General features: G+C 41.0%; 1 protein-coding gene across 3 annotated transcripts in view; it reads left to right on the plus strand.

The window, feature by feature from the left end:
• NFATC1 (nuclear factor of activated T cells 1) overlaps positions 1-25629 on the plus strand; it is a 115616-nt gene extending 89987 nt beyond the window's left edge. For all 3 annotated transcript variants that reach the window (XM_062569872.1, XM_062569873.1, XM_062569874.1), the window contains one exon: positions 23092-25629. In XM_062569872.1, the coding sequence (XP_062425856.1) occupies positions 23092-23141 (50 nt within the window). In that variant the 3' untranslated portion in view covers positions 23142-25629. The remainder of the gene's footprint in view (positions 1-23091) is intronic.
• The last annotated feature ends 253 nt before the right edge of the window (positions 25630-25882 follow it).

Raw genomic sequence — 25882 nt, forward strand, 5'->3', positions numbered from 1 at the left:
TCCACAGCTTTAAGCCCTCTGAAAGACATATCAGAAGGCAAAGTGGGATGGTGGTGAAACTCATCAACTGTCATCCCTAGGCACATGAATTACAATTTGAGCATTTACACAGTCTTGAAAAGCACTATGTAAAGTCTGTTATTAATGGATTAAATTCTTTAGAGTGTAGTCACAACCCAATCTTCCAAGCATCAGCTGAGTATAAAAACATTCTTCTCCTGTCTTGATTTTGCACAACCAAATCGTGATTTTGTTGCTTAATTTTGGTCATTCTGCAGCCCTATGAGGTTGCAGAAGGTAAGATTTTACTCTTCGTATAAATGTTGTCTAAATTCCTCTGCGTGTTAAGATTCTGTGGGCACTAGGGCTAAAGGTTTGTCCCATTTCATAATTCTTGTGATATCTTTGCAGAAATGCAGTAGATACTATTTAATCTTGATACTCTGACAGCAGTAGTCAAATTTTTTTCTAGTGCACTTACATATAATGGAATATAAGACACACTTAGCATAATAATTCTTTTGCAATGTATGTCTCTTCTATTTGTGACTGACTTCTCTGAAAACCCTGCAGATGTCTATTGAGTAAAACTTCTCAGAAAGAGGAGGTCAGGTGGAGAACCCCATCCTATGGACCTTCTGTTGCACTTAGGCAGTTTCCAAACCAAAATGCATATTGGAGCTCTAAAATGTGGCCACATGCTGTTGAGCTGCAGTTGTCACTGTTGCTGAGTGGTTTTCAGACATTCAGAGCATTCATTATCCAGCTATTTTTTTGGAAAACAGAAGCAGCTGGTAAAGATAATCTCTTCATTATTAATGAGCCTTTTCTTCAGTCCTAGCTGTAATGACTGTTTGCTCCTTACATTCCAATTTAAACTTAGACTAAGCTATTTGCTTGAAGGCTTTTACATCAGTGCATCTACATGAACTGTTAACAACTTCCCTCAGCTTCTTCTCAGGGTGATACATCTTTGAGCTAGTAGTAGTGATAAGTTGAAATATGTTTCTCGATCTAAAATGAGTGTGTGTGAAACTGTCGTATGGAAAGAGGTTAGCAGAGAAACTGGCTTTGTTTTTTTTTTTTTTCAATTATTCACACTATTGTTTGTATTCTTTCTTATGAGAAATTATGGTAAACTTTTCCCCAACTCATTAACTGTTTAACCATTGCACAAGACTATACAGAGTTGTCCCTTGAGTCACAGTAGTAAAAGGCTTGTAGTGGTCCTCCCAAAGTTGCTAGAACTGATGTGACATAAATTCAAGTTTTGCAGAAAGATCTAGTGCCTTTTAGCTCTGGCTGGGCATACTTCACCCAAGCACCGCACAAAGTCTCTTTGAAAGGCAGCTCTGGAAGAGCCACCAGCTATGTAGGTGGCTGCCTCTACTTTAATCTCTTCATTCCTAGTAACTTTGAATGTGTTTTCAGGGATTTTTGCACTTTTTTTTCCCCTTAAAGTTTATGTTAGGGTGACTAGAGAACTCACAGTGAAAGAAAGAGAAACAAAACTGATTCCAGGGCAGAAATTTCATGCGCTTCAGGGAGAACGTGCTTTTGGTGTCAATGGACAAACAAAGCAGCTTCAGTCGCTGCTTCAGAGCACTTTCCAGGAATTTACCTGCTGTTCCCAGAAATGCAGGCTGGGCCTTTACAGGTCAGACAAGAATTACTTCAATCTACTTAAACTATAGACTTAAAATTGGAAATACTTTGTCAGATCACCAATAGGTAGGAAACAGCAAAGCTCCATTGTTGTCAGCAGTCAAATTGTGCAGTCTTCTGCCCTATTCAGCACATAGCCAGAATTATAAAGATAATAGTGAGTATCTCCTTTGCAGGGTAAGGGGGAAGTTAGACTTACCTTCTTACAATCCAAAATCCCAACTATTCCAGGAAAACTTAAGAGTATTTTAACAATAACACTAAAATCCTAAAGAAGAACTGGCAGTGCTGAAGTCTAGGAATAAGGTTTGCCAGAAGGACATGTTGATGTGAAAGCATCTGCTTGTATTATTTTAATAGATAGTTTACAAATCCAGAGGTAGATGCAACCCTGAGCTGCTGCTGTTTTGGGTTTTGTTTTTTTCTTTTTTTTTTTTCCTAATGCTAAATGAGCAGCCCATTGAATTAGTGCATACTTGCCCTAAAGAGCAATGAGAATGAGACCTGTATGACAAGGCTGCAGAAGCTGCAGTTAAAGCGTGGCTCTACCGAGGGCTGCTCAGGGACAAGGATTCAGCACGGTTGAAGGATCAAGTGCTTTTACAATAAAGGCAAGCAATTGCATGCATGTATATGTTTATTCTGTTTGGAGAATATAGTAAAAAAATGGAAGCTTTTCTCATGGTGCTGTAGCATGGCTGGCACACATTTTAAAGGTTCAGGCTTAGGATATAGGCTGATAGAGCTGATGTACACTACATGGCGGCATAATTAGAAGGAAGGAAAGACTGGGCAAAAGAAAAGTGAAAGGAAGGCTAAATATAATATCCCCATTAAAAAAAGATGAGCAGGGATGAAATTTCGACGTAGCGGGGAAAGGCTGTATGTGTGTGTGAGAGAGAGAAGTTTGTCTGAAACTGAAATAGTACAAGCGAATAATAATAGCCTAGGTTTTGACTGCCATGAAAAAGCTTATCTAAGTAATTCTCCACTTTTCCTAAAAATAATTTTAGTGTATGAGAGGAGATGATGAAATTGGAAAAAGTGTTTATTAAACTTAAGAAGATTAAACGAGATCTGAAGCAATAAAAGAGCTTTCATGAATTGTTGCTGCCTGATATAATCTCTGGATAAACAGGAATCACTTTTGCCTTGGTCCTACTATATTTACGCAAGGGGATTAATACTCCTACAAAATAGAAGTGGCCACTGCTTATTGGTATTTAGCTTTGATTACACTACTGAACTCCTTCTAGATAGGAAGCTGTGGTGGCTTGGCTCTCCTGGAGCAGGCAAGGCACAACCAGCCTCAAGGACACACCAGTCTCACTGGGAGTCCACACTGGCTTTCTAGGGAGCAGGGAAAAGGCTTCTGCTCCTAAAAATACGTTTGATGCAAACATGGATGCAAAGAGCTCCTGTAGGGAGCCCAAAGAACTACGAAATCTGGTAATAAGGAAGGGTGGGAGTTTGCTCTGAGTAAACACAGTAACATCACCCTGTCCCACAGTATTGAGAAATTTGCAAGTCCATTTTAAGACTTTTCTTAAAATGTAACAGGGCATTCATTGAAACATAGAGAAAAACAGAAAAGATTGTTTATTTGTGTGCTCTCCAATTAGAAATTATGCAGAAAAAAATAGTACTGCTAGTAGTTGTAAAGATGACCAGCCTTTGACAAGGCAGAGGAGGATTTTAACATGTTCCATTTCAAGGTTATTAGATAGAGGGATAAAACAGGAAATCCCCTTACTTTGCAACTTCAGAAAGATGGTATTCAAATTACATTTAGGACATGATCCAAATGCCATGAAAAATTTTTCCATCAGCTTCAATGTATGTTCTAAAACAGGATGTGTTAAATCAGGGGAAATAGTAACAGAGTCACAACTAAATTAACAGAAGATTCATAATACGTTATGAATCACTATATTAAAGAATCAATTAGAGTTGGCTGTTTAAATAAAAAGGTAGAATAGTAGAAAAAAATTGGAACTAGAGAAAATTAGAACATCTGCTGAAGTTTCCAAAGCTGTATTAAATATTGGCTTGGGAAAAGTACCTGGGCTGAATATCATCTCATCAAAAATCCATGACTACTTCCAGATCAAAATCATTCTGATATTTGTAAAGAGGAAGAAATAAATAAAAACATTCATCTGCTCAACTAAAAGAGAAAAATCTTCTCTACCATTCAGTTTAGCTATGGGGACTATCTTTTTCTTAAACCAGAAAAGCAACAAAATGCAAACATTTTTCATATGATCCAAAGTTTTTTGTTATTGTGAAGATCTACTGTCTGTGGTCTGTGTCCTGCTGGCTGATGCGTACAAGCTGCATCTTTACCCCTACAAAATACTTTGCTGGACCAAGGCCTAACCTTGTGTAGTAAGCGGTACGATTAGCTAGTAGTAGGGAAGACTTTACTGTTATAATCACAGAATCAGTAAGGTTGGAAGGGCCCTCTGGAGATCATTTAATCCAACCCCCCTGCTCAGCAGGGAAACAACTGGCCCATACGTGGGTTGAACTGACGACCTTTGCATTATTAGCACCATGCTCTAACCAGCTGAGCTAAACCTAACCCCCAAAGGGGGTGGTGCCCCATAGCTGGCAGGATAATAATGAATATTATGGATTCAAGCACTCAACACAAAGGAGAGTGTAAAAAATTAGCAGAACTTTGATAGAATTGCTCAGGGTTTTCTTTTAAGAAAACTACAAATGGATGGACCATTTCTTGGTTGTTAGATGAATATTCAGAAGATCTACATCTGAAATTTGAAACAGAAACTTGTTATCTCATCCTTTAGCATGAAGATAGTACAAGACAGGAGCTACCCATGTCCTTTCCTGTGAATTGTGACCTTAAAAACTTTTGGCCAGTCAGTAGACATCAGCCAGCCATATAGCTGATGATTCAGTGGCTAAATGTGTGGTTTCTGTGATGAAATTTAGATTTCTGCAATAATCAATGTAATTTCTCTGCTGTCAATTAGGGCCTTGTTTAGGGAGGAGTTAACAGATGTGTGTGACTAATAGCAACCTTCCAAATAAGACTGTATCACTCTTTCTGTTGTGGATGGTCCCATGAGCAATCTGGGCCACAGTCTCCCTAGTGCCATTTTCTGAAATGTGCATGTTCAGAATATTATGTGAAGACAGATACAAATATCAAATGTAAAATGTCATAGAGGGGAAGCACCATTGCAGGAGAAAACCCACAAACTGTGACACTCTAAAATGATGGAGAGAATTCTTTAAGATGTCTATGTTTGGATATTTTTTATAACATGGAAGAGACATCTGTGTTGTACATTGCTGCTGCAAAATGAAAACCTTTCAGAGTTCAGTTATTCCTGATAGCTGTAGATAGAAGGATTCTGCTCGTGTGCAATTCGGCAGAGATCCATCTAAATGCAGTGCATTGATTTCTATTCAGAACCTAAACTGATGTGTTTAAGAATGAGTTTACTTGTACAGCTGCAGGGATGATTCTGCCAGCTACAGCCTTGAGATTACTCCACTTCTAAGGGCAAGCAGAAGTTTTTGTGTGTCTTTTGCTTTCATTCTGCGGACTTGTATTCATATATGTGTCTGTATCTCACATGCCAATGGAAATCAGAAAAGGAAATTAATTTGTATGAATGGACCTCACAAATTTCATGGTATATCAGTAATGAAACCCTGATTTGTGGAATGAGCAATAATAGGACTTTTCCAAAATATATTAATCCTTGGCTATCATTAGTGGCATAAAATGAACCATTCTTTCCTATGTGTCTGAAGTCCAAGTTCTGCTACATGTAGCTATGTGATATTCTTTCCAGTCTCATGTCAGTAAATAATTGTAGTACTGCTCCTTAGTCTGTCTCTGACCTTCACTTTACTTTTCTTGAACAAAAGCTGACCATCATGACAGATTGATCTCCTTCTGTGTTCTAATCTAATCTAGTGTGAAGGGAAAGTTCATTAATCCTACTCCCAAATTCCATTGCAAGTTCGCCATAAATGTGCTACTCTATAAGCATATGTATTATAGCACAGGCATAAACGTATTTGAAACTAGGTTAGGAGGCAATACCTCACATCTTCTAACTTTTTGTACTTTTGCAGAAATACAAATTCACATTCTTTTTATAGTCAAGACTAGTTTCTTGTAAAAAATTGTTTTTAATTTGTTTAGGTCTTAGAGTTTTAGTCTACAAAGTTGTCTACACTCTCTAAACTTGGCCACTTTGTATTATTCTATTTGGTGTTACCCAAACATGAACCAAGGATGATTAGTGTTTTAAAGAACTTTGAGGGCTAGATAATGAAGAGGTTTTAGGGCTATAGTAATGATTTGGAATTTAGAGAAAGAAAAATCACATTCTACTAAAAACCCTCTGTGTGTCTTTCACTATTCTCTAGAAACAGATTAGTCTGTGATACTGAACTGTACCAGTATGCATATGCATTGAAGTCAGCACATTGCAATAAACACCAGAAATATCACTGTCTTCTTTGAGTAGTAAGAATCAGAAGTAAGTCAGAAAAATTACAGATGCTTCAAAATTCACACAAAGAGAAGTGAATAGATCCACCTGCGCATTTTTCCTTATCAGTGTTAAAACATTTCAAATAATGTGTGTGTGAGGGGTAGGGGATAATGAGCAGAATAATTACCTGCAAAAACAAGGGCTGGATTCAGTGACTGATTCTTTCTTGTGGACCCACCAAACTGATGCCCAGTGCTTCTGTGGACTCACCTTGTGTTATCTGTCTATGTTTAATAGGGGCTTGTTCCAAAGCCCATTGAAGTCTGTAGAAATTCTTCTTTTGTTTTCTGTGCTCTTTAGATCAGGGTCCTACTTGCACTCAGACAGAGATCTGATCACTTAATGCTCTTAAAAAAAATTTTTTTTTTAAATCATATTCATGAAAATCACTAATACTAGATGAAAATTTAAGGGCCCCAAAGTTGATGCTGGTAAAGTTATAGTTCCCGGAACAACCATAAAAGATTTTATTACATTAATATGTAAAGGTTAACAGTGCATACAATAATCTGAAATGCTGTCTGTATTGTGTATGTAGTGTGACTGACTTGCAGAGGTTTTAAGAACTCTCAGCTCTTTCTGTTGCTTGTGGCGTGCTAATATTCAAAGAAGCGATTGGATGGGTTACGGGGTCTAGGCCAAGAGAAGCTCAAGGAGCCCTATGCTTTCAAAGGTAGGAGAGTGGGTATGTACTTTTGGGGTGAAAGCACCGCTCCTGTTTCTGTCCTCATTTACACCAAGAAGAAGAAGGAAGTTCTTCCCTGGAGTAAATGGAATTACCAAGCAGTTGTTTAACATCAGTGTTTGGCAATTAATTTAAGAGTTTTGCCCAAGCCTTTGCAAGGTGGCCCTGGCTGGGAGTTACACTTTTTCATCAGTGCATCTTAATACAGGTATATAAGGTCAATTTGTTTCATTTGGGGGGTTTCCTGAGTCGCTGTACTCATTCTTGATGTCTGTATCAAGGCTGCGTCGTAGGTGCTCTATGGAAAACGGGATCATTTCAAGAATTTTCCATTTTCTGTCCCGTTTGTCTCTTAAGTAAGTGCCTTACGTACGTGCACGACAGCTCTCCATAGAGAGCCGCGACGAAGAGAAGACATGAAAGCCGCTCGCTCCGAGCGTTCGCCCTCGCTTATCGGGCCCTCGGAGACATGAGCTAACCGAGGGTGATACTCTGCGCTGCAGGGCAAGTGCTGCAGAGCTACCTCTGCTGCCCCAGCGATCGCGGAGGCTTATCGTTGCCATGGCCCTTCTGCAGGATTTGTTTTGTTCTGATGGCAACGTCCGCGGCCTCCACTGCTAGCAACTGTAACGTGAATCTGATGCTGGCTATGTGTGTTATCAACTCCCTAATAACTGTCTTTTTTTTCTTTCTTTTTTTTCCTTTCTTTTTTTCTTTTTTCTTTTCTTTTTTTCTTTTTCTCTTTTTTTTTTTGTCTTTCCCACCCCGTTTGTGAGAATCTGTCCCCCGGAGCTCTTCTCTATCAGGCCCCTGCAGCTGCTGTTATTTTAGATATGGCAGGAAGTAGGTACCGGAAAACAGCAAGAGCTCACAGCACTCAGAAAAATCGAGAAATTCCTCTGATTTACCCAAGGCTCTGGCTCCAATCAAAGCCAGTTACCAAAAAAAAAAAAGAAAAGAAAAGAAAAGGGTCTGAGCAGACAACTGTGTCTGGGCCGCGTCTGTCAGAGAGGAGAGTAGCCGTCACCTTCTGCGGGGCACTCCGGAGTTATTTATTCGATACGGCCACGTAAATCACCAAGTGCTTGGCGGGGAGCCGCGTTGCCCGCGCGCCTCGCCGCCGAGGCGGAGCTGATGGGGGCCGAGTGGCTCGAAGCGCTCCGCCGTGCCGCGCCGTGCCGCGCCGCGCCGTGCCGCGCCGCTGCTCTCCCCTCGCGGGGAAGCGGCTCCGCTCCGTCCGCGGGCTCGGCCAGCGCGCGCCTGTCAATGCCTTTAGCAGCGCCTAGAAAAATACGGCAGCCAAGGGCACCGATGGAAAGTCGCTAGAGCAAAAGGGGGGGGGGGGGAACTTACATCACTATTGTTATTAGTACTACTACTACTACTACTACTACTACTACTACTACTACTACTACTACTACTACTACTACGACTATCATAATTTTAAAGCTCAGGTGGGATACTACTTAGTCTGCAAAGCAAAGACATTTTTAGCCGCTTTGAATACCTTCACTTTTAAGTCAGGCTAACTCTGGAAATGACTTCTAACAGAAAAAGAAAAAGAAAAAAAAAAAGTGAGGAAAGAAATGCCTGAAACCTTTCAGTTCAGCAAGTGGTTTAGAGGAAAGAAAAAAAGAGCACCTTTCTTCCCCCCCTTCCATGGAAAAGATACTACGTTTAAAATGGGTTTTAATAAAGAAATCTTCCTCTTTGACACAGCAGATAAGGAGGAGATGTCCGCCCACAGACATCTTACACCATTAGCCATCTAGTTAACATCTGTAAATGTTTTAGGGAAAGAAATTACACTTTAAGATGGTTCTTTTTTAATTACAGTCTCCAGATGAGATTTGTTAGAGTGGGGAAACGTATCCCATAGCGACTGATGTCAATAGCAAGCAGTCCCTAAAGCCAGCCAGGATTGGGAAAGCCATGCTGTTTGCTGCTCTTGGCCCTGCTCCCTGCTTTCACAATGTCAAACTTAGAACCGCCTTTTATATGCACTTTCCATTTTTTTCCCCCCAGTAGCTGTTGCCAGCAAGCTGTAAACTACCGTATATCACTCAGATTTAAGAACCTAAACTTTAAAACAAATTAAACTCTTGTTGACATTGTAATAAAAATCAGAATCGAACTGAACAGCTCAGTAAAACTGCACTTCAATTATTTTATGGATTTAAGATTGTTTTCTAGGATTCCCAGACTCCCAATACAGCAAAGTTATTTCCTCTTGGCAGATGGCTGGAAAAAAAATCATTGAATGGATAAAATTATGTGGCAGACACTAGGTTGAAGCCTAAAGGGAGGAAATGGTGTCTCCCCAGCACCTGTAAATATTTGCTCTGTGTCTTGACCAGAAGAGCCTTTCATCCATACTTTGAAAAAAAAAAAAAAAAAAAAAAAAAGAGGTATTTATTTTGTGAGTTTTTAAGAAAATAGAATTTTCATCCGTCAAAACCAGGTTCTTTACTAGGTGTTTATGCCATTTTTGATAGAGAACAGCAAATACAGGCCTGACCCACCCTCCAGAACCTCGGCCAAGTGCAGGTAAATGCACGCCGTGCGTTAATTCTCCCAGTCGCTAGCCTCTACTTATCTTTCATCTCCCTGCTTAGCAGTTAATGCTGGGTATTCTTTTTATAATTCTTTTTTTTTTCCTATTCTGTAAAATGGAAACAGAGGTTTCCATCTGATTAAATGCCAGGTTTCCATTCTTTATAATGTTTCCTCTCAAAACAGTTTGGAATGAAAGTATTTCAGAAATGTGTGTAGACGGAAGCTACTGGAGATAATCGTTCGCTACATGTAACTGTAAAAGGTGTGGTGCACTAGAAAGGCCGTGGTGTGGAGCAAACAACAACCAGCTTGTGCAGTCTTTCATCAAAACCCTTGTTGCTGATAACTTCTTTTCATTACATCAGTAAACTGTCTTTTGGGGTGCTAGGGCCCTAACCTGAAAAGTGTTGCGTTTCTGGAGAGGTCAGGGAGAGCTGCAAGGGGTCAGCAGCTTGCTGGATCATGCTCAGACCTCCTGTCACAAGGTTACTTTTGCAGATAAGGCCAAATTTTACCCATCTGCCTGCCCACAGCTGAATCCTCGAGTCCTCATGGTCTTGCTGAACTGCCACTGGGGAGCAGGGAGCAATCTAGCCCTCTGAGGACTGTGAAATGTGGATTTTCCCAAGTTGCTGTTTAAAATTCCTTGTGTTAAACCATTGATGTTTCGCCTGAACTAACTTAACTAACTTAATGTTAGCAGCTGAGTTTTTTCATGGTGGCATTAATCATTTTTTAAAAAAACTAGCTTTGAGTTACTTCTAAGCCTCCTCCACTCATTTTGTTGCCCAAAGCATCTCTCCAAGTGCAGGCTAGATTCCTACAGAAGTTTTGATGTGCAGCCGAACCATAACCCTGCCCATGGAAGTGCCACAAGTGTCATTTCCCAGCTACCAAGATGTGAGGTTTCTAGAGTCCAAGTACTCAAAAAGAGACAGAAAAGAAGTTTGTCACACACTGCAAGTGGTTGTTTAGAAAGTGTAAAACAAACACGTTGAATAAAGTTTCAGGTCCTTAAACGTGCTTGAAAAATGAATGTTCTACATCTGTGTTTCTCAAGTACCTCTTTCCTAGTTCTTCAGTGCCGGAAGCTGTGTGGCAGGTCTGCCAGTACTTCATTCTTGTGGCAGGAGAAATTTCCTCTCTAGTGGACAGCGTTGAGCTTTAAGCTGCGAAGGGGAAGGTTTCTTTGCTGCAGCCGGTCCGCGACGCTCGGTGATTTTTCACGGCCGTATCTGGTGTTGGTTCTGTTGACATTGCTTTGTCAATCCAAACAAAGGAGCCACTGTGTCGGTTAATGCAGCCTGTGGGAGAGGGGAGCAGAGGAAAAGATATTTTGCCATGTTTGCAGCTCTGCAGCACTGGGACCACGTACAAACATGAGCAGTCTTCCAGCTGCTCTAATTCGAGCCCGCTTGCTATAGGCAGTTTTAGCATCCAGGGAGTATTGGAGTTCAGCAGCTGTCTGGACCCTCTGCTTTTCACAGCTGCATCTTCTGCGCCACTGAGAGCACCTATGTAATACTGAGACAGCCGTTTTCCAGCCGTGGCTCGGGGTAGGCTGGGGCTGCCTCTAGTCTCACGCGCCTTGAGAAGTGCCTAGTGTAGCTCCCCTCAAAGCAACCGTTGCAGAAATCCTCATGGCCCAACTGGAGAACAGTGGGTTTTTGTTTCCGCCTCGTACAGTTAGTGTGGTAAAAATTCGATGCAAGAGTAGCGTTAAATCCCAGCAGTGCACTTCTCCAAAGCACTGTGACAGACAGAATATGTATTCCTCTGAGAAATGCAGCATTCTTCAGCAATTGATGCTACTGTGGTTAGAATAAAATCCTATGGAATTACATACAGCTCATGTTATGGTGGGGGCCACGTCACCGTGCCACAAACAAATTTATCACATGACACTGCCTGTTTGGGTTTTTTGCAGGCTATTTGTTACTGCCAATGGAAATTCCTGGAGTTAACCTCTAGTTCTGTGCCTACCACTGAAAAGGAGCAAACACGTTCCTTGGCGTACTGATTTTCCCCAGGTGGTGTGACATTTCCAGCCTAGCTTCCAGCAGGCTCCCAGGTGCTTTTTTTTTTTTTTTTTTTTTTGCCTTACCAGACACATCCTTTTCTTAAAAGCCTGATTAGCCCCACCCAATCTTTCCCTCCCGCAGAGAAAGTCCTCTCACGGCCCTCACTTTCTCACCAGGAGCACAAATGTATGAATTAGGGGTTAATGAAAGGAGCTCAGCCTTTCCCATAGACTAAGCGAGAGTGTGGCACAACACTGCTCACAAGGCATTGCACACTTGCCCCCCAAAGCAAGCGCACGGGAGCATCGTGTGTAAGTGGCACCATCGCAGTCTTACCCCTACCCGGATGTCCTCTTTGCTAAAAGATGCAAATAATGACATTAATCTTTTCTATTTAGCATCCGCTCTGAGGTTTGCTGATGAAAAGGGCTATGAAGGAAAGAGGTGTTGCTGCTGATGATTTTAACAGGGCAAAAAGAGGGTAGGATCCACTTTAAAAAAACTCTCCTTGCTCAGAAACAGGTCAGATGCAGCCTGTTACCTGTTTCAACCTGTCTCCAAGACACTCCAGGTCTTGAGGACTGGTGCTACTAAGTTCATGAGACTTTGCCACTGATTTAGTAGAAGCAGAGCGGGATTTCTTACCCATTCTCGGCTGTGGAAAGAAAGGGGCATTTGACAACTATGTGTGTGTGACCCTAAGGTGCTTTTTCCTTCTTTCCATTTATTATTTCTGTGTGGTATTTGTTATGCCTGGCAGCGAGTGAGCTAGTTTTTTCATGACCAGTAGTGCAAGGTGGCTCCTTTTAGAGGATTCCAGATGATCACTAGGGGCCACGCTGTTATTACGTAAAGTCAATTAAAGAGCATACATGCGCGTCCCGTTGATTTGATTTAGAACTAACTAAAGCTTCAGTAATGTGCAATTACAAGAAACTTAATGACCCCTTTATATCGAATGCAACTTCTGTGGCACCTAGTATACTTTGATGAATTGTTCATTATGTGCAATGTTAGAAAAGCTTCTATAAAGTTTAATAATTGCATAATCAGTACAGAAATTCAGTCTTATCTGACTTTTGTTTTTAACTCTGTAAGTCTTAGAGATTATGGACCCTTTCTTGCTCTCCTTTTTCCTTCTGTACCCCCAGAATTTTTTCCTAAAGCTAATTGGTTGCTTTTCCTGAATACAGAGAAACTCCTTCCTACTGAATCATAGAAATAAAAATCAATCTTTTTCTTATCTTTACTATCTTCAGTGATCTTTGTGGCATGGAGGTGGGAGATTTCTAGGTAACTGCTATAAACTAGACTTAAATACCTTGCTCTGTGCATAATCTAGATGTAAAATGGAAATAGTGGAGATTATAAGTTGCTCCAGGCTTCCTGCTACCTCGGAAATGGTGAACTAGGTGCTGTGAAGGCCAGCGCCAGAGTTTTACATCACTGGTATCGTTCTTAAGAGAAAGATAAAGAAGATGCTGGCCTCAGCATGGGTGAGTTTCACTTTTTAAGAGGTGTCAAAGAAAGCTGCAAGAAAGGGAAAATGGCCGAGCTCTGCTGTAGACTTTAAGTGGGTTCATCACCGTTGCTCTTTACTTTCTTTCCCTCCCTTCCCCCCTCAAAAAAAAACCTTAGATTTCATAGCCGGGTCGGGCCCCGCACAGGATGGCAGGATGGGGCACGGGCGGCTGGTGGCAGCCACAGAGGGACGTTTCTGGTGCTCTGCTGCGTGCGTGCAAATGGGAGGCTGTGCTCGGCGTCGCGCGAGGAAGGGCAGAGGAGGAGCGGCAGCCTCCTGCGCAGCGCTCGGCGGCCACGGCCGTGCCCGCGCTGCCTGCGCCCGCTGCTGCCCGCTGCCGTGAGCTCGGGCGGTCGGCCGGTGGGCTGCAACCCTGTCCTTATCTCAGCGAGATGCTTTGAGAGCCGTGTGAGATGCAGCAGACCTCGTGAGATGGAGGCAGGAATACGGCGTTAAAAAACAGAAAAAAGAAGTTTCTCTCTGTTGCACTCAGGGTCTGTGAAGTAGGGCCAGCAAAGTCTGGAGGCTAAAACACAGAGGCAGATGCAGAGACCTCCGAATTGCTTTAAATTTGTTTCGATTTTGAATTCACTCTTGTCATGCTTCAGGGCATGATTCATGAGTTTTAAATACCAGGGGTCAACAGCACTGTTTTACTGTTTGGTGCTAAACTGGAAAGTAACAGTGATCATCAGTTTGGATCAGTTCGTGTTACTGTGTTTTGTACGGTACAGGCAGCTTTCTGTTGTCTCTAGCAAAACGGCACATGTTCTTCCTTCCTTATTCCCACCTCGTTTCTACCCCACCAAGCTTCTAGCAGCACCAACCTCCGGCTTTGGCAGCGCAAGGTAGCGTTTGCATAGTTCTGCTGTTGTGTGGAAATTTTGTGTAAAGCAGAGAAATATGTCTATTTTGTTTCTCTTACAGATGCTCTTAGGAACGTAAACACATAATTTTGGTTAAAATGCGGTTTATTTGTCTGTCCTCCAGCCCTGCCCTCACGCTTGGGTGTATGTGTGTGTCAAATGTGGCTTGCATCATGCTGGGGCAAATCCTGCAGCGTTTGCCTAGATGAAACCCAGGCTGAACTCCAGGAAGGCTTAGCCCAAGTGAGGGCTAGTGAAAATTGCCTGTTGACTCTTTGATTGTTTGTTGGAAAAATTAATCTGTTTGAGTGCTGTTATCCTCAGATTTGCAGTAAAAACAAGCTAAGGTTTCAACCCCGGTGCGTGGTGAATCACTGTGGCTCTGTTGCTTTCTGTGCTGGTTTGCAGAAGACAGGATTAAGCCCTAAGTGTTTGCAGAAAAAGAGACTCAGAGCGTTCTCAGGGTTTCACACGAGAGGGATAAAAAACACAAACCCAGGACTTCTTGTGTGACAGGATGGGAGTCATTTAGAGTGGGCACCTAGTCAAGAGTCACAGTGAAATTGCTGCCACAGCGCGCTGTCATCCCACTGTGGTGGAAACCTTCCCCTTAACCCTCCGCAACCACCCGCCAGGGCAGATGTTACGTTATTTGGCGTTACTGAGCTAAATAAGGCAAAGGGTATAGCAGGTAGGAAACTTATTCCATTTTGATGGCTGTCGTGTATAACAATACTATTCACTGTGCCAAGCCTACACTCATATGGGAGGATCATGTTTTATTAAAACCTGCTACTTGTTGTCACTCACTTGCTCCACTGTCCTATTCGCTGCCTCCAAAAATAGCATGCCCTGTGGTGGTGGCTTATTATGATTAAACAGATAAAAATAAGCTTAAGGTTTAAACACATCCAGGACACCTGAGGTAATACAAGATCTGACTTCTTTATGGAACGTGTGAAGTTATATTTTCCATTGCTTCATAAGACTTGTTTTGCTTGGTTTTTAATTCAGCAAGGTTTAATATGATCTATAGTTTTGCATTACATGCTGGCACCTCAGGAATTCGTATCACTACTTTCTGTTTTTTTTTTTTTTTTTTCTTACTCATAGCATAGAACTAGCTTTGAAACCAGAATTCTCTAAGACAGCCCCATTTTTTTTTTCAGTGATGAAGTAATAATTCTGTATTGACTGTTACAGCTTTCCTATGTCAGAGAGCATTGCTGTTTATTAACAGTGCAGAGGTAGGTGCCCAGATGAAAACTCCACGATTTTACTCCTGTGATGGAGGTTATAGCAGGAGCTTCATCTGTTAACTGGCTGTCTATGGGCCTCTATTTAGCCATTTTTTTTCTTTAAATAAAATCTGTACATGGAGATAAGGGAAAATATTTTTTCCTTCTGTGTTTCTACTTCCTCTGAATTCATTTGTGACTTCAAGTTCCTCTTCAGGCATGCATTTCATCTGATATAAGGGCATATGAGAGCCTAAGAGCCTGATGGAGCTCGATGTGACATTGCTGGTGAAAAAATCTGGGGGCAGGAATTGTAGACAGCAAGGCGAATGTCATCCTGCGAAGCCCTGCACAAGGTAATGTGGAGTTAGCGTCAAGCTCTCAGACTCCGAAGTTCTGTTTTAGTATCATTGTTCATGTGTTAGATACGGGATGTGGTAAATAGTGACAGTGGGGTCAGTGTTGTACACAAATGAAGAGGAAAACACAGTCGCCGCTCCAAGCTGCTTACAGCCGGTGGTCTGTTGAAGACAATGGAAATTCAGAGCACTTGAGCAGCGTCTGCTCTGTGTAGGGAAGTATGTGGAGAGATCCCTGACCTGGCAGGCACTCTTGTTGTACCAGTGTAAGGCTTGACCTGAGCTAATGAATTCTGTTGAAAGGCAAAAACAATTGGCAAAACTGAGGCAGTTTTGATTTCAGTACAAGTACTCTTTGCTGAAGATTGCTTAAATGTGCTGTGTAGCTGTTCAGTTTGATCAGAGCCAGGCTGTAGAGCTCAAACATAAGTGTGCTGGTTTTGTAGCTACGGCGATTTGAAAGGTGAAGCATCTTCTCAGTGCACAGCAGAATCCGTGCATAGTTTCACACAGACTTTTCACACATGCATGTTGAAAGATGCAGCTGCTGATTTATTTTTGTTTTCCATGATACGTATACCAAAGCAGATCGCTTCCGTACTGTCGCAGTCAAAGAGCATTATAGCATCTGATACTCCGGCTTCAGTTCTGTTCCACCCTGGAGACGATGGTCCCCAGGGTTCAGAGATGGACTGAAAGTAACAAGCAGAGGTTGGTTACCAAGCTGTGAAAAAAGCTTGGTGTTGACCTGAAGGCGTTGATGTCTCGAGCCATGCTATGTGACTGTTCCTATCAATAAGGGAACCGTAGACTGGCCCAAAGGACGAATGCCTTCATAGCACTGAACTGACGCCACCACAGCCTTCGTATAGGAACATGAATACGTATATGTCCAGCGAATCACAAGGTGTTTACTCTACACAAAAGATTTCAGTGCCGTCTTGCTTTAACTGTATCATACTCCTTAAAAAAGATTGACATAGTGAACAGTAAAACTCTGCTGATCGATATAAGCCCTCAAGCGTTTCCTCTGTAAACCTCCGCTAGACTTCCTCTTCGAATTATCTCAGCTTTTCAGTGAGTTGCACAGTGGGCAGGGAGGCAGATGCAGGGGTGGTGGTGCAGATGGCTTGAAGCAGGGCCCGTGATTTAATATGTGCACTTCTGTACGTTGTCGTAATGCTTTGGGAGCATAGAGAATCCATCTGTGTCTTAACATAAGACAGTACTGATCATTTCAGTCTGTGTCTCCTTTTGTGACAAAACATGCAAAAGAAGACCCAGAAACTCCTTTTAGTTTCTCATATCACAGCTTAATCACTTATTTATATAGCGTACTTGTGCAGGTGGTTTCATTGAAAAATGGCTTCTTGCTCAATGCAGAAAAATACTCAAGTACTTATTTACTTATTTGATTGCAAGTGACGTTTGCGATCAAAGAGGAATGTGACAATAATTATAAGAGTAACAACTCCGTTACTTGTTCTCATTATACAAACCTCTCTGGGCCAGTGCTGAAGTAGCTTGAAGTCAATGGAAAGACAGTCAGTGACTTCCGCAGCCTTTGGGATATGATGTGAGAAGAGACTGCAGCTTAAACTGGCCAGAAACCTCAACCCTCATCAGAAAAGGGGAGAGAGCTAATGGGTGAAATTCGAAGGTCTGTATTAGTGTCAGACTCTCTCTTCCGTAAACCTCTTTCGAGATGAATTAGAAGGTGAGCTATTTTTTCATGTTAATTGCTTCTGTGAGAACAACATAGTTAATACGGCGCCTGCTTCTTGTCTAAAACAAGCTAAATCTTCCTGCCAAAACGAGAGCAGTAGGAAGGTTGGACTGAACCAGAAACACACTTCCAGGATAGAGCCCGGAGAGGCTACTCCCATGGCATTTTCCTCCCGAACGCAAGAGAGGAACGCTCTCCACTTGCCTCTTTGTAGCTGACTCACTGAGTGACATTTTGGTAGTAGATGCTTCCATGAAGGACTATTGCTCATCTCCCCGTTCAGAAGCTAGAGAATGCAGGCAGAAGGGTGCTAATGAGGTTAACAAAGATGAGGCTACATTTCAAAGCAGTAGATACAGCTCTTTACAACTGCATTTTTGATCACACCTCTAGATTTGCCTTCTGTTTTTAGATTCTTTGGAACATTTGCCTTTAGTGGTACAAGGTAAAACATTGCAGTCACCAAAGGGCTCATCTTTGTGGACCAAAGAACTCGCCAGTTACAGAAAGTCCGCTACGTTTGCCTTTTTCCTACTTCTCACATCTCCGGCCTTGTCACTTTGATGTGAGTGGGATGAATATCTGAGCTGAAAGGCAGAACTTTGTCCAAAAGGAGAGCGATTTTATTGAAGCAGGAGGCCATAATGTTATCACTATTCAAATTAGTAGTCAAATATAAGGAAAGCAGAAGTCAGCAGAAATTTAAGCTTTCAACAGTTAATAGAATCCATATGTAGCCCCAGATTTTAAAAATATTCCATTTCCTATGAAGTTTGCATCCGTATATGGAGTCCACATTTGTTTAAATGTATCTGGTTGTCCTGTTTGGAGCAGGAACTCAAACTGTTGCATCAGTAAGGCATTGATTTTGCTAATTAGTAAAACAAAAATTTCCATTGCAAGGGCATTTTAAAGCAAAGTAAAATACAAGAAGAAAAAACTCCTTATTAAACTAAAATGTGGTGTAACAGCTCACCACATCCTGCTACCGTGGCATCTGCTGTTTAGCAAAGGAAAAGTTCCTCTTTCAGATGCCTTGACAGGTAGAGAGGTCACGTGTTACCTGCATTTCTCAGCATTATTATTTTTTTGACTTTATGTCAGTGGAAAAGCTGAACATGACAATGGAAAGTATCAGTTGAGAGAAGGCACTGTGGGGAACTGTAGGTGTTAGCTATAAAAGCAACAATGCCCCCACTCCCCAAAGTCAACAGAAAAACAGATGAAAAAATCTGATGACAAAAGTGCTGTAAATCATTGTACTCAGCTGTTTGATCTGCTAGGGATGAACCTTTTGCTTAAGGGAAGTGTTATGCTAATATATGCATTGAAAATTAAACATTTTGCATATGATCTGCTGCTAAACTATATCTGGCACCTCCACAAATCAAGTAATTCTCTGACTCTTGTCTGTCCTGCCTGTGAAATGGGTTTTTTGAGTACTAAGGTTATGTTGTTTAAAAGATGAGTGCAAACCCTTTGCAATCTTTCCCTGAAAAATGTTACACTCATTCAAATGGGTGATACTAGCTGTTACTGGATGTTACTACAAATTTGAGTGGATGAGTATCCAAGCAGCAGCTGAATTAAAAACCAACATTTGCTTTCAAAATGAAATTCAAACCCAGACCAAAATACTATTTGTACTGAATACTGCTGTTCTGTATAACACATACAATACTGTTGTCGTAACAGATTTGTAAGCCAAAACTGGAGCACTCATGACAGCAACCGGCTGACTTGTCTCAAATATATAATAAGTATTTTGTTAGAAAAGTGAAAACTAAGAGGAAAAAAAAAATCAATTACTTTCTCTGTAGCAGCGATATCTTGTACCTCTCTGAGGAATTGTCCAGTCGCCTTACAGTACTGCGCAGAGCCGTGAGGGTACCAAGTGGAAGGATGGCAAAGGAGATGGTGAACAGAGAACAATCAATTCCTTCACCTAATGCAAGAATGAAATTATCAAGAAACAAATTTAAAAGAAAAGAAAAGGAAGCACCTTCACCCAACACAGCCTTATACCCCAGTACCTATTGCTGCAGGAAATCTCAAAGGCCAGAACAGGTTCAGAAAGGTGTTAGACCACTTCATGGAAGAAACTTCAGCAAAGTTCACTAAAAGCAAAGATGCAGACCTCCTGTGGCTTGTGAAGCCCTCCAACCAGTCAGAAGTTATGAGTGTACTGGAGAAAGCAGCACTGGAGCGGTGCCCTATTTTTATGTTCTTTCCTGAAGAATTGGCTGCTGGCTGTTGTGGGAGATGTGAGCCTGTCACAGACAGACATACAGGATTCTTCAGCAGAGCTCTGCTTGAGTAATAGCTTTTTTGATTTATTGACAGGAAGGATGATTTGGGATCAACTCTAAACAAAAGTACTTCATGCTTTCTTCCCCCTAAAAAACGGTTTGGGGCTCAAACAAAACATTTCATTTGATCCAGAATAAATCATTTCCTTTAACATGTGACAAAAATTGTAATGTGTTTTGGAGTCTCTTAAAAGAGATACCTTTTGCTGAAATTTGAAACAACAACAAAAAAATATTGATGTTAAAGACCTTTCTTTCTCTGAGCCAAAACTACTTGAGAAATGTCATCCATATTTTCATGTCTGACCCAAAACTAAACTTTTCCCACCATCAGGCTTCCCTTCGAAATCTCAGAGCTAAAGGAAGAACAGTTTCTCAGAGCTGAAGAAAGAGCAAGGGGTCTTCACGGGAGCACTAGAGCTGCTTAGCTGGAGGAGGCTCATGGGGGAATCTTTTTAGCTGCCCAGAGCAGGCACCAGGCAGTATGGTCCACTTTGGCCCTGGCCCGTGCGAGTCCGCTGCGTGGTTTGGCTGTGTCCCCCGCCGCAGGGTATTCCCTTGCAGGCTCAGGTGCTCCAGCGGGCCCGGAGGGAAAGCCCACGCTCAGCACACTTCCCCTTTCATCTCCTCAGATGCTACTTCTGAGCTCACTCCGTGTTTGTAGGGTGATATCAGTGGCTACGCAAGACAACATACTGTTCCGCTTCAGGCCTTCTGCTTGTACCCTTGTCTCTTTTTGTCATTTTCTTTTTCCACTGCGCTATTGGGACTTTTTGTGCCCTCAGCACCGTGGCAGATGAAGCGGGATGGATGAAAGTGAAGTAAGAGGCACCTGTCTCTGAGCCGCACTGCCCATGGATTGCCACAGGAGAAATGCTGAACCTCCTCTTGGCTATTTTGGCCCCATTTGTTTGTGACATCTGGAGGCAGTGGGTGCACTGTAAGGAGGTTTCGGTTATCTCCCGAGTACACACTGACATTGGGTAGTGACTGTTGCTAAATATTTGTTAAATGTTTTATGAGGATATTGGACCTGTCTGCATCCATCAAGAAAATAACATACAATAAAGATGGACAAAGCAGCTGAAGGTTGAGTCCTTACCACATTGCAGTCAATAACACAATTGCAAGTGATTTCAATAAGACACACATTGGGTCTTGTTGCTGTTGAGCCTCCTCGCTGAGGGCTGGGAGCGAGCATTCCCGAAGGACCGTGGGTATCCCATGGGTTGCAGCCAGGCAGGTGGTCTCCCAGCTGAAAAGGCAGGTCACGCTAGGGATAAGCAATGGTCCCAGTAGCGCTTGAGTGATGAAGGTACCTAATGTGGCCGAAAAAGGCAGTCTCTTAAGTGCCTAAGCCATTCCTGAAGGTGGATTTGGGGCTTTTAAGTCGTTATGCCACTGAGTTGTTTTTGAAATACTTTCGCTAAATGCTTTAGTAGAGGGAGGCTGAGGCTGGGAGAGGAGGGAATATCAAATCTGAAAGTTTTACTGAGCAAACTGGGATACAGTTCTATAGGGTACCATAGTAGTAGCCTGAGATTCAAGATACCTGAATACTAATCCTGACTAAAATGGGGAGCTCCTCAGCTTTTCTACTTCCCTGTCCTCATCTGTGAAATACTGGTGATACTTATATTCCTATTCTACGGAGGTGTTGTGAAGATTCATTATTTAATGCTTCTAAATAATATATGTACAAAGACTAATGAAAGATATCTTTTTTTTTTTTTTGATGTAACAGAAATCTACAGAGAAAGCTAACAAAAGTGTAACTCTGGCCCGTATGAGAATTTGTTTTCACTGCCACACTCAACACAAATATGTCACTGAGTGTTTGCTGCATACCTGATGTTGCTTTGAGAAGTTTATCTAAGAAACTATCTTTACAAAAGCATCATGGAAAAATCATCCCACAGAAAAAAAAGTGCATTGTTTGCATTCAAGATAGAGATTCAGTTCAGAAAACTGTCTAAAGACTTGTAGCATGTAAATGGGGTAGCATTTATTGCCATGTTAGGATGTAGGCAGGGTATTCTTTGTCATGGAGCAGGACTTGCTGCTTAAATTTGTTTCCACTGTTTTGTAATATTAAATTCCCCAACACTCCGAAGAGAAAGAACTACTTTGTCGTCATATCTCATTTCCATACTGCTCTTAGTTTGCTGCCATAAATAGGTAATTACAAATACAAATGATATTTCCTTGTTGAAGTAAGGGCATGCGTATCCATGGGTATAAGTGGTTTCAGTGGCCAAGACCTGTGACACAAATCCTGACTCATTCATTTGCTGCAATTACAAAATGGGCAATAGGTCTGCAGAACCCCCCCCCCCACACACACACACACACACAAAAAAAAAAAAAAAAAAAAAAAAAAAGGAAAGAAAGAAAGAAAAAAGAAAACAGCTAATTGCTTCAGGAAGTTGGTTTTAGACAGGCAAACATGTGGAGTTATCTGCATGGCTGTGAACAGCAGCCCACGAGCAAAGGAAAACTTAGGCTTTTCCATGGCAGTTCCATGACGTGGGCATGTGTTCCCCACTCCCAGTAATGGCAGGGAAACTCAGCAGTGGTGATAGCCTTCCTGATGGCATTTTGTCTATCTTCATGTAAATCAGGTGGTGGCAGTCATGGCAGGGAGGTGGGGTGGAAATAAAAGGGATGTTGTGTAGTTCACTGTAGATGGCCTTTGCCAGGTTCAGTCATTTCCTGTCCATCTGCCAAAAATCACAAGCTGATAAATGGACATAATTTGAGTGTGGGAAACTGTATTGCTTGATGATCTGCAGGGGAGGGGGAAAAGAATGAAAGAAGAATCATGAATAAAGAAAACAACACTATCAGTGGAGATGCAGTCTGACTGGCTGATGCTGAGATAACGGACCTTGTTTATTCCTTTCTTCAACTCTTGCCAAGGGTTTTAACTTGCCCATCCCCTCCCATCTGTCTTTATTGATAGGAGCATGCATGTCCATGTGTGTTGTCAACATGAAAGGAACATACATTTATGCATGTTACCAGCTACCAGGAACGGGCAAGCACATGGCAGTTTTGTATCTTTTTCTTTTTTTTTAAATCATCCCACAATGGAAAAAATCACCACGTGAAGTCCTATTCTATCTAGGCATTGCAGCTTCAAATACCCTGCTAAGCACCTGGCAGCGCGGTGCCATTAGCATGTACCATGGCTGACATACTTTCCAAATGGCTCTTTTTCTGGAATGGGTAGTTTATTCAAAGACTTCCTGCGGTTCTTTACTTGAAGTTTGAGAGCCAGTTGTAGAGCAAATGAAATGTTCTATCTGTTCTGTCTGGTTAAAATGTTAAATATGTTTGATGCAATCAAGGAACCAGGATGCTGCTGTTCTTGTTTGGTTTTACACAGTATTTAGCATGTTAATAACCTCGGTTAATGCTGCTGTTTTGCACTCTGGCCAGCCTTTACTAGCTCCTTAGTAGTGGTGTTATGCTTGATGTTCAGAACCATATTGAAACTGTGACGAAACGGATGCAAGTTTGGGGGGGCTGGTTACTGGAAAGACAGCTCTGCAGCAGTGCAGTTCTAACCAATTCCTTTTCTTTTTTGTTCTTTCCTTGCAGTAAATGAAATTATTCGGAATGACCTTTCCAGTACCAATGTCCATTCATAGCTTGCAATACTGGCCTAGTAGGAAATCCACACTTTTGACTTAGCTGGTGTGTCAGCTAGAGCACAGAGACACCGAATAAACTGAAGACATTGCCTGGTACCACTCTGATCTTCCACCTTCCTGAATGTTAAGAACTGAAGATTTACCTCTTGCTTACAAAGAAGTGGTTCTTCAGCTGATGAAATACCTTCTTTAAAGAAAATCATCTCAAGAGGAATAATAAAGGAGGGATAAAACTCCAAGATGGCGCATTTCATGGGACAAAACTAGGAAACTCAGCAAAATCTGATTGCTTCTTCCCAGTGCTGATCTTTTTGGCATGGCACCGCTGGAATACAGCCCTGGAAGTGCCTTATTTTACCAGGTTGTGGCATCAGGGCATTTTTAATAAGCTTTGAATTTGCTGTCATTAAAAGTGCTGGTAGGTGCAGAAGCGATAGAGCTTGCATTCTGGAGAGTGATATTTAGCAAAAAAAAAAAAAAAAAAAACTGTGTAGCAAAGTGGGGAGAGAAATCCCTACTCCAGTAAGATGCGTTTATGAATTCCAGAATTTCTTCAGCTTTTCCTCTGCTGTAATGTACAGCTTGTTGCCTTATTCTCAGTGCATTTCAAAAGCCTCTTGATTTGTCATCATCTCAGCTCTTTCTTTTTCATATTGTCTTTATTATGTGCTAATGAATCATAGGATTGTTAGTAGTAGCATGTTAAGATTTTGATTTTAATCTGGCTTCAGTCATAGCACAAGTGAGTTGAATAGCACAAAATAAAAAAGGTTGATGGACAAAAAAAATGAAATCTATCTATTACATGATAGATGAATGTGTATGCATGTACATACATACTAGTATATATGCATATATTTATATATGACAAATAATATAGATGATTGCCTAGTGAGGGCACTGAATTTAGCAATAATTTCAATTTCTGAGAATGCATTTCAGATCCACAACAAATATTTCAGCTACTTCTTTTGAGGGTTTGTTGCACCTAAAGCAGGTATGCATTTTCTTTCCTCATGCAGTTAAGCAAGCACTTTAGATAGGCAAGAAGGATGCATACAAGATACATGTTATTTACCAAATGGCAAAATATGAATTAAAGTAACTGTAAATACCATTATGAAAGAGTGTAAAATATTTGTTCAATTATAATATTATTATTCCGCAGAAGCCTTATAACTCTCTGCTACATGTATGAAAAAAGATATTACCAAAAAACCACAAAGGTTTAATATGCAGCGCTGTATAGTGTGTTTTCAGATTAGCTGATGTTTCTGGAGCTACAGATAGGCATGTAGTGTAGCCTTTAACATTGTATTTTTTACAATCAACTGCTTACTATATAACTAGCAACAACCTATTATTTCATATAACCAAAAAATAAAAAACAAAGTAAAATAGCATGACTTAATTTGAAAATGTTTAACATTAATATTGTGCCTTAGGAATCTATGCCCCCTTCTGGAAATACACCTGAACTACACCTCCGTGTTGAGGTAACTCATTAACCATAATGCAATGAAGATTGAATAGGTTTCACAAAAAAGTGAAATCCTCCTAAACGTTTTAAAACATTATTCTGTATAATTATGTCTTACTTTCTTTTAAAAAAGCCATATTTGTCACATTTGCACATTACTGTGAAGACATGAGAATATAATATGGCTAAATGTACATAATATGCTGTTACCAGTCCTAATAATAGTCTGTTGTTCCTCACCTGTTTAATCCCACTTATTTACCCTGTATTTAGCATTGTAGAAGTTGCATGAAACGTTTCTTATAGACTTCCATATGAAAAGTAAAAAGCTTGACAGATGTCAGCTTGACTTTTAGCTAGAAAATAGATCCAATGAAGCAAAATGTTTTGCTGGAAGCTAGTCTTAGAGTGGTTCATTTTATGTTATCTTGACAAATCTTCCTTTGTCATATAAAATAAACATTTTTGCATTATATACATATATATAAATATATATCTCCATCTCTTCTATTTGAAGCTGTTTGCATCCTGCTGCATCCTGCTAATATAACCATCTTAGCAGGGAAGTAAAAGTCTTGTCAACAGACTCTTCTTTACTTCCCCCTGCATTTAAAGACATCACTGCCAAGGAGAGAAAATGATAGATGATAAAATTCTCAGATTTTATTCTCTTGGTATTTCAGAAATGTCAATGAAGTGTGAGTGGAGGAATCTCTGGTTATGCCAAAGCGTTTTCTATTCATATGAGTAAATACTGTGGGTGAGGCTTTTACAGCATAGGACAGCACACACACAGACACACCCTCCACCATGTTCGCATTTCAGCAATAATTTTAGCAAGGTTTTCAACTGTACGGTTTGGATAAGTTGCACCTCCTTCATCCTTATTTTTATTTTCATCTTGAAGCTATTTTGAAAAACAAACTGTTACTTTTAAGCCTGGATAATGGAAGATTATGCATCTCTTGTATATGTATTCATAAAATAAAAATGAAAGCAGAAATACTTCCTGTATGAGACTGATATCTTGTTTTTGTACGTGTGTTATAGTTGTTCCTCGCAGTTTATGAAAATGGTTTTCGTCTACCCATTTTGAAAACCAAACCAAACCAAACCAAAAAGCCACAATGCTCTGCACTTAGTACCTAAAACATAACCATGTAGGTAGGTTTGAAAAGACTTCTGTCATGGATGATTCTTACTCTTAAGAGGGTCCTCTGCATGAATTTTAAATAGTAAAATGAACTATCTTACTTGT

Source organism: Rhea pennata, chromosome 2 (genome assembly GCF_028389875.1).
Source record: "Rhea pennata isolate bPtePen1 chromosome 2, bPtePen1.pri, whole genome shotgun sequence".
In the NCBI taxonomy this organism is placed as follows: Eukaryota; Metazoa; Chordata; class Aves; order Rheiformes; family Rheidae; genus Rhea; species Rhea pennata.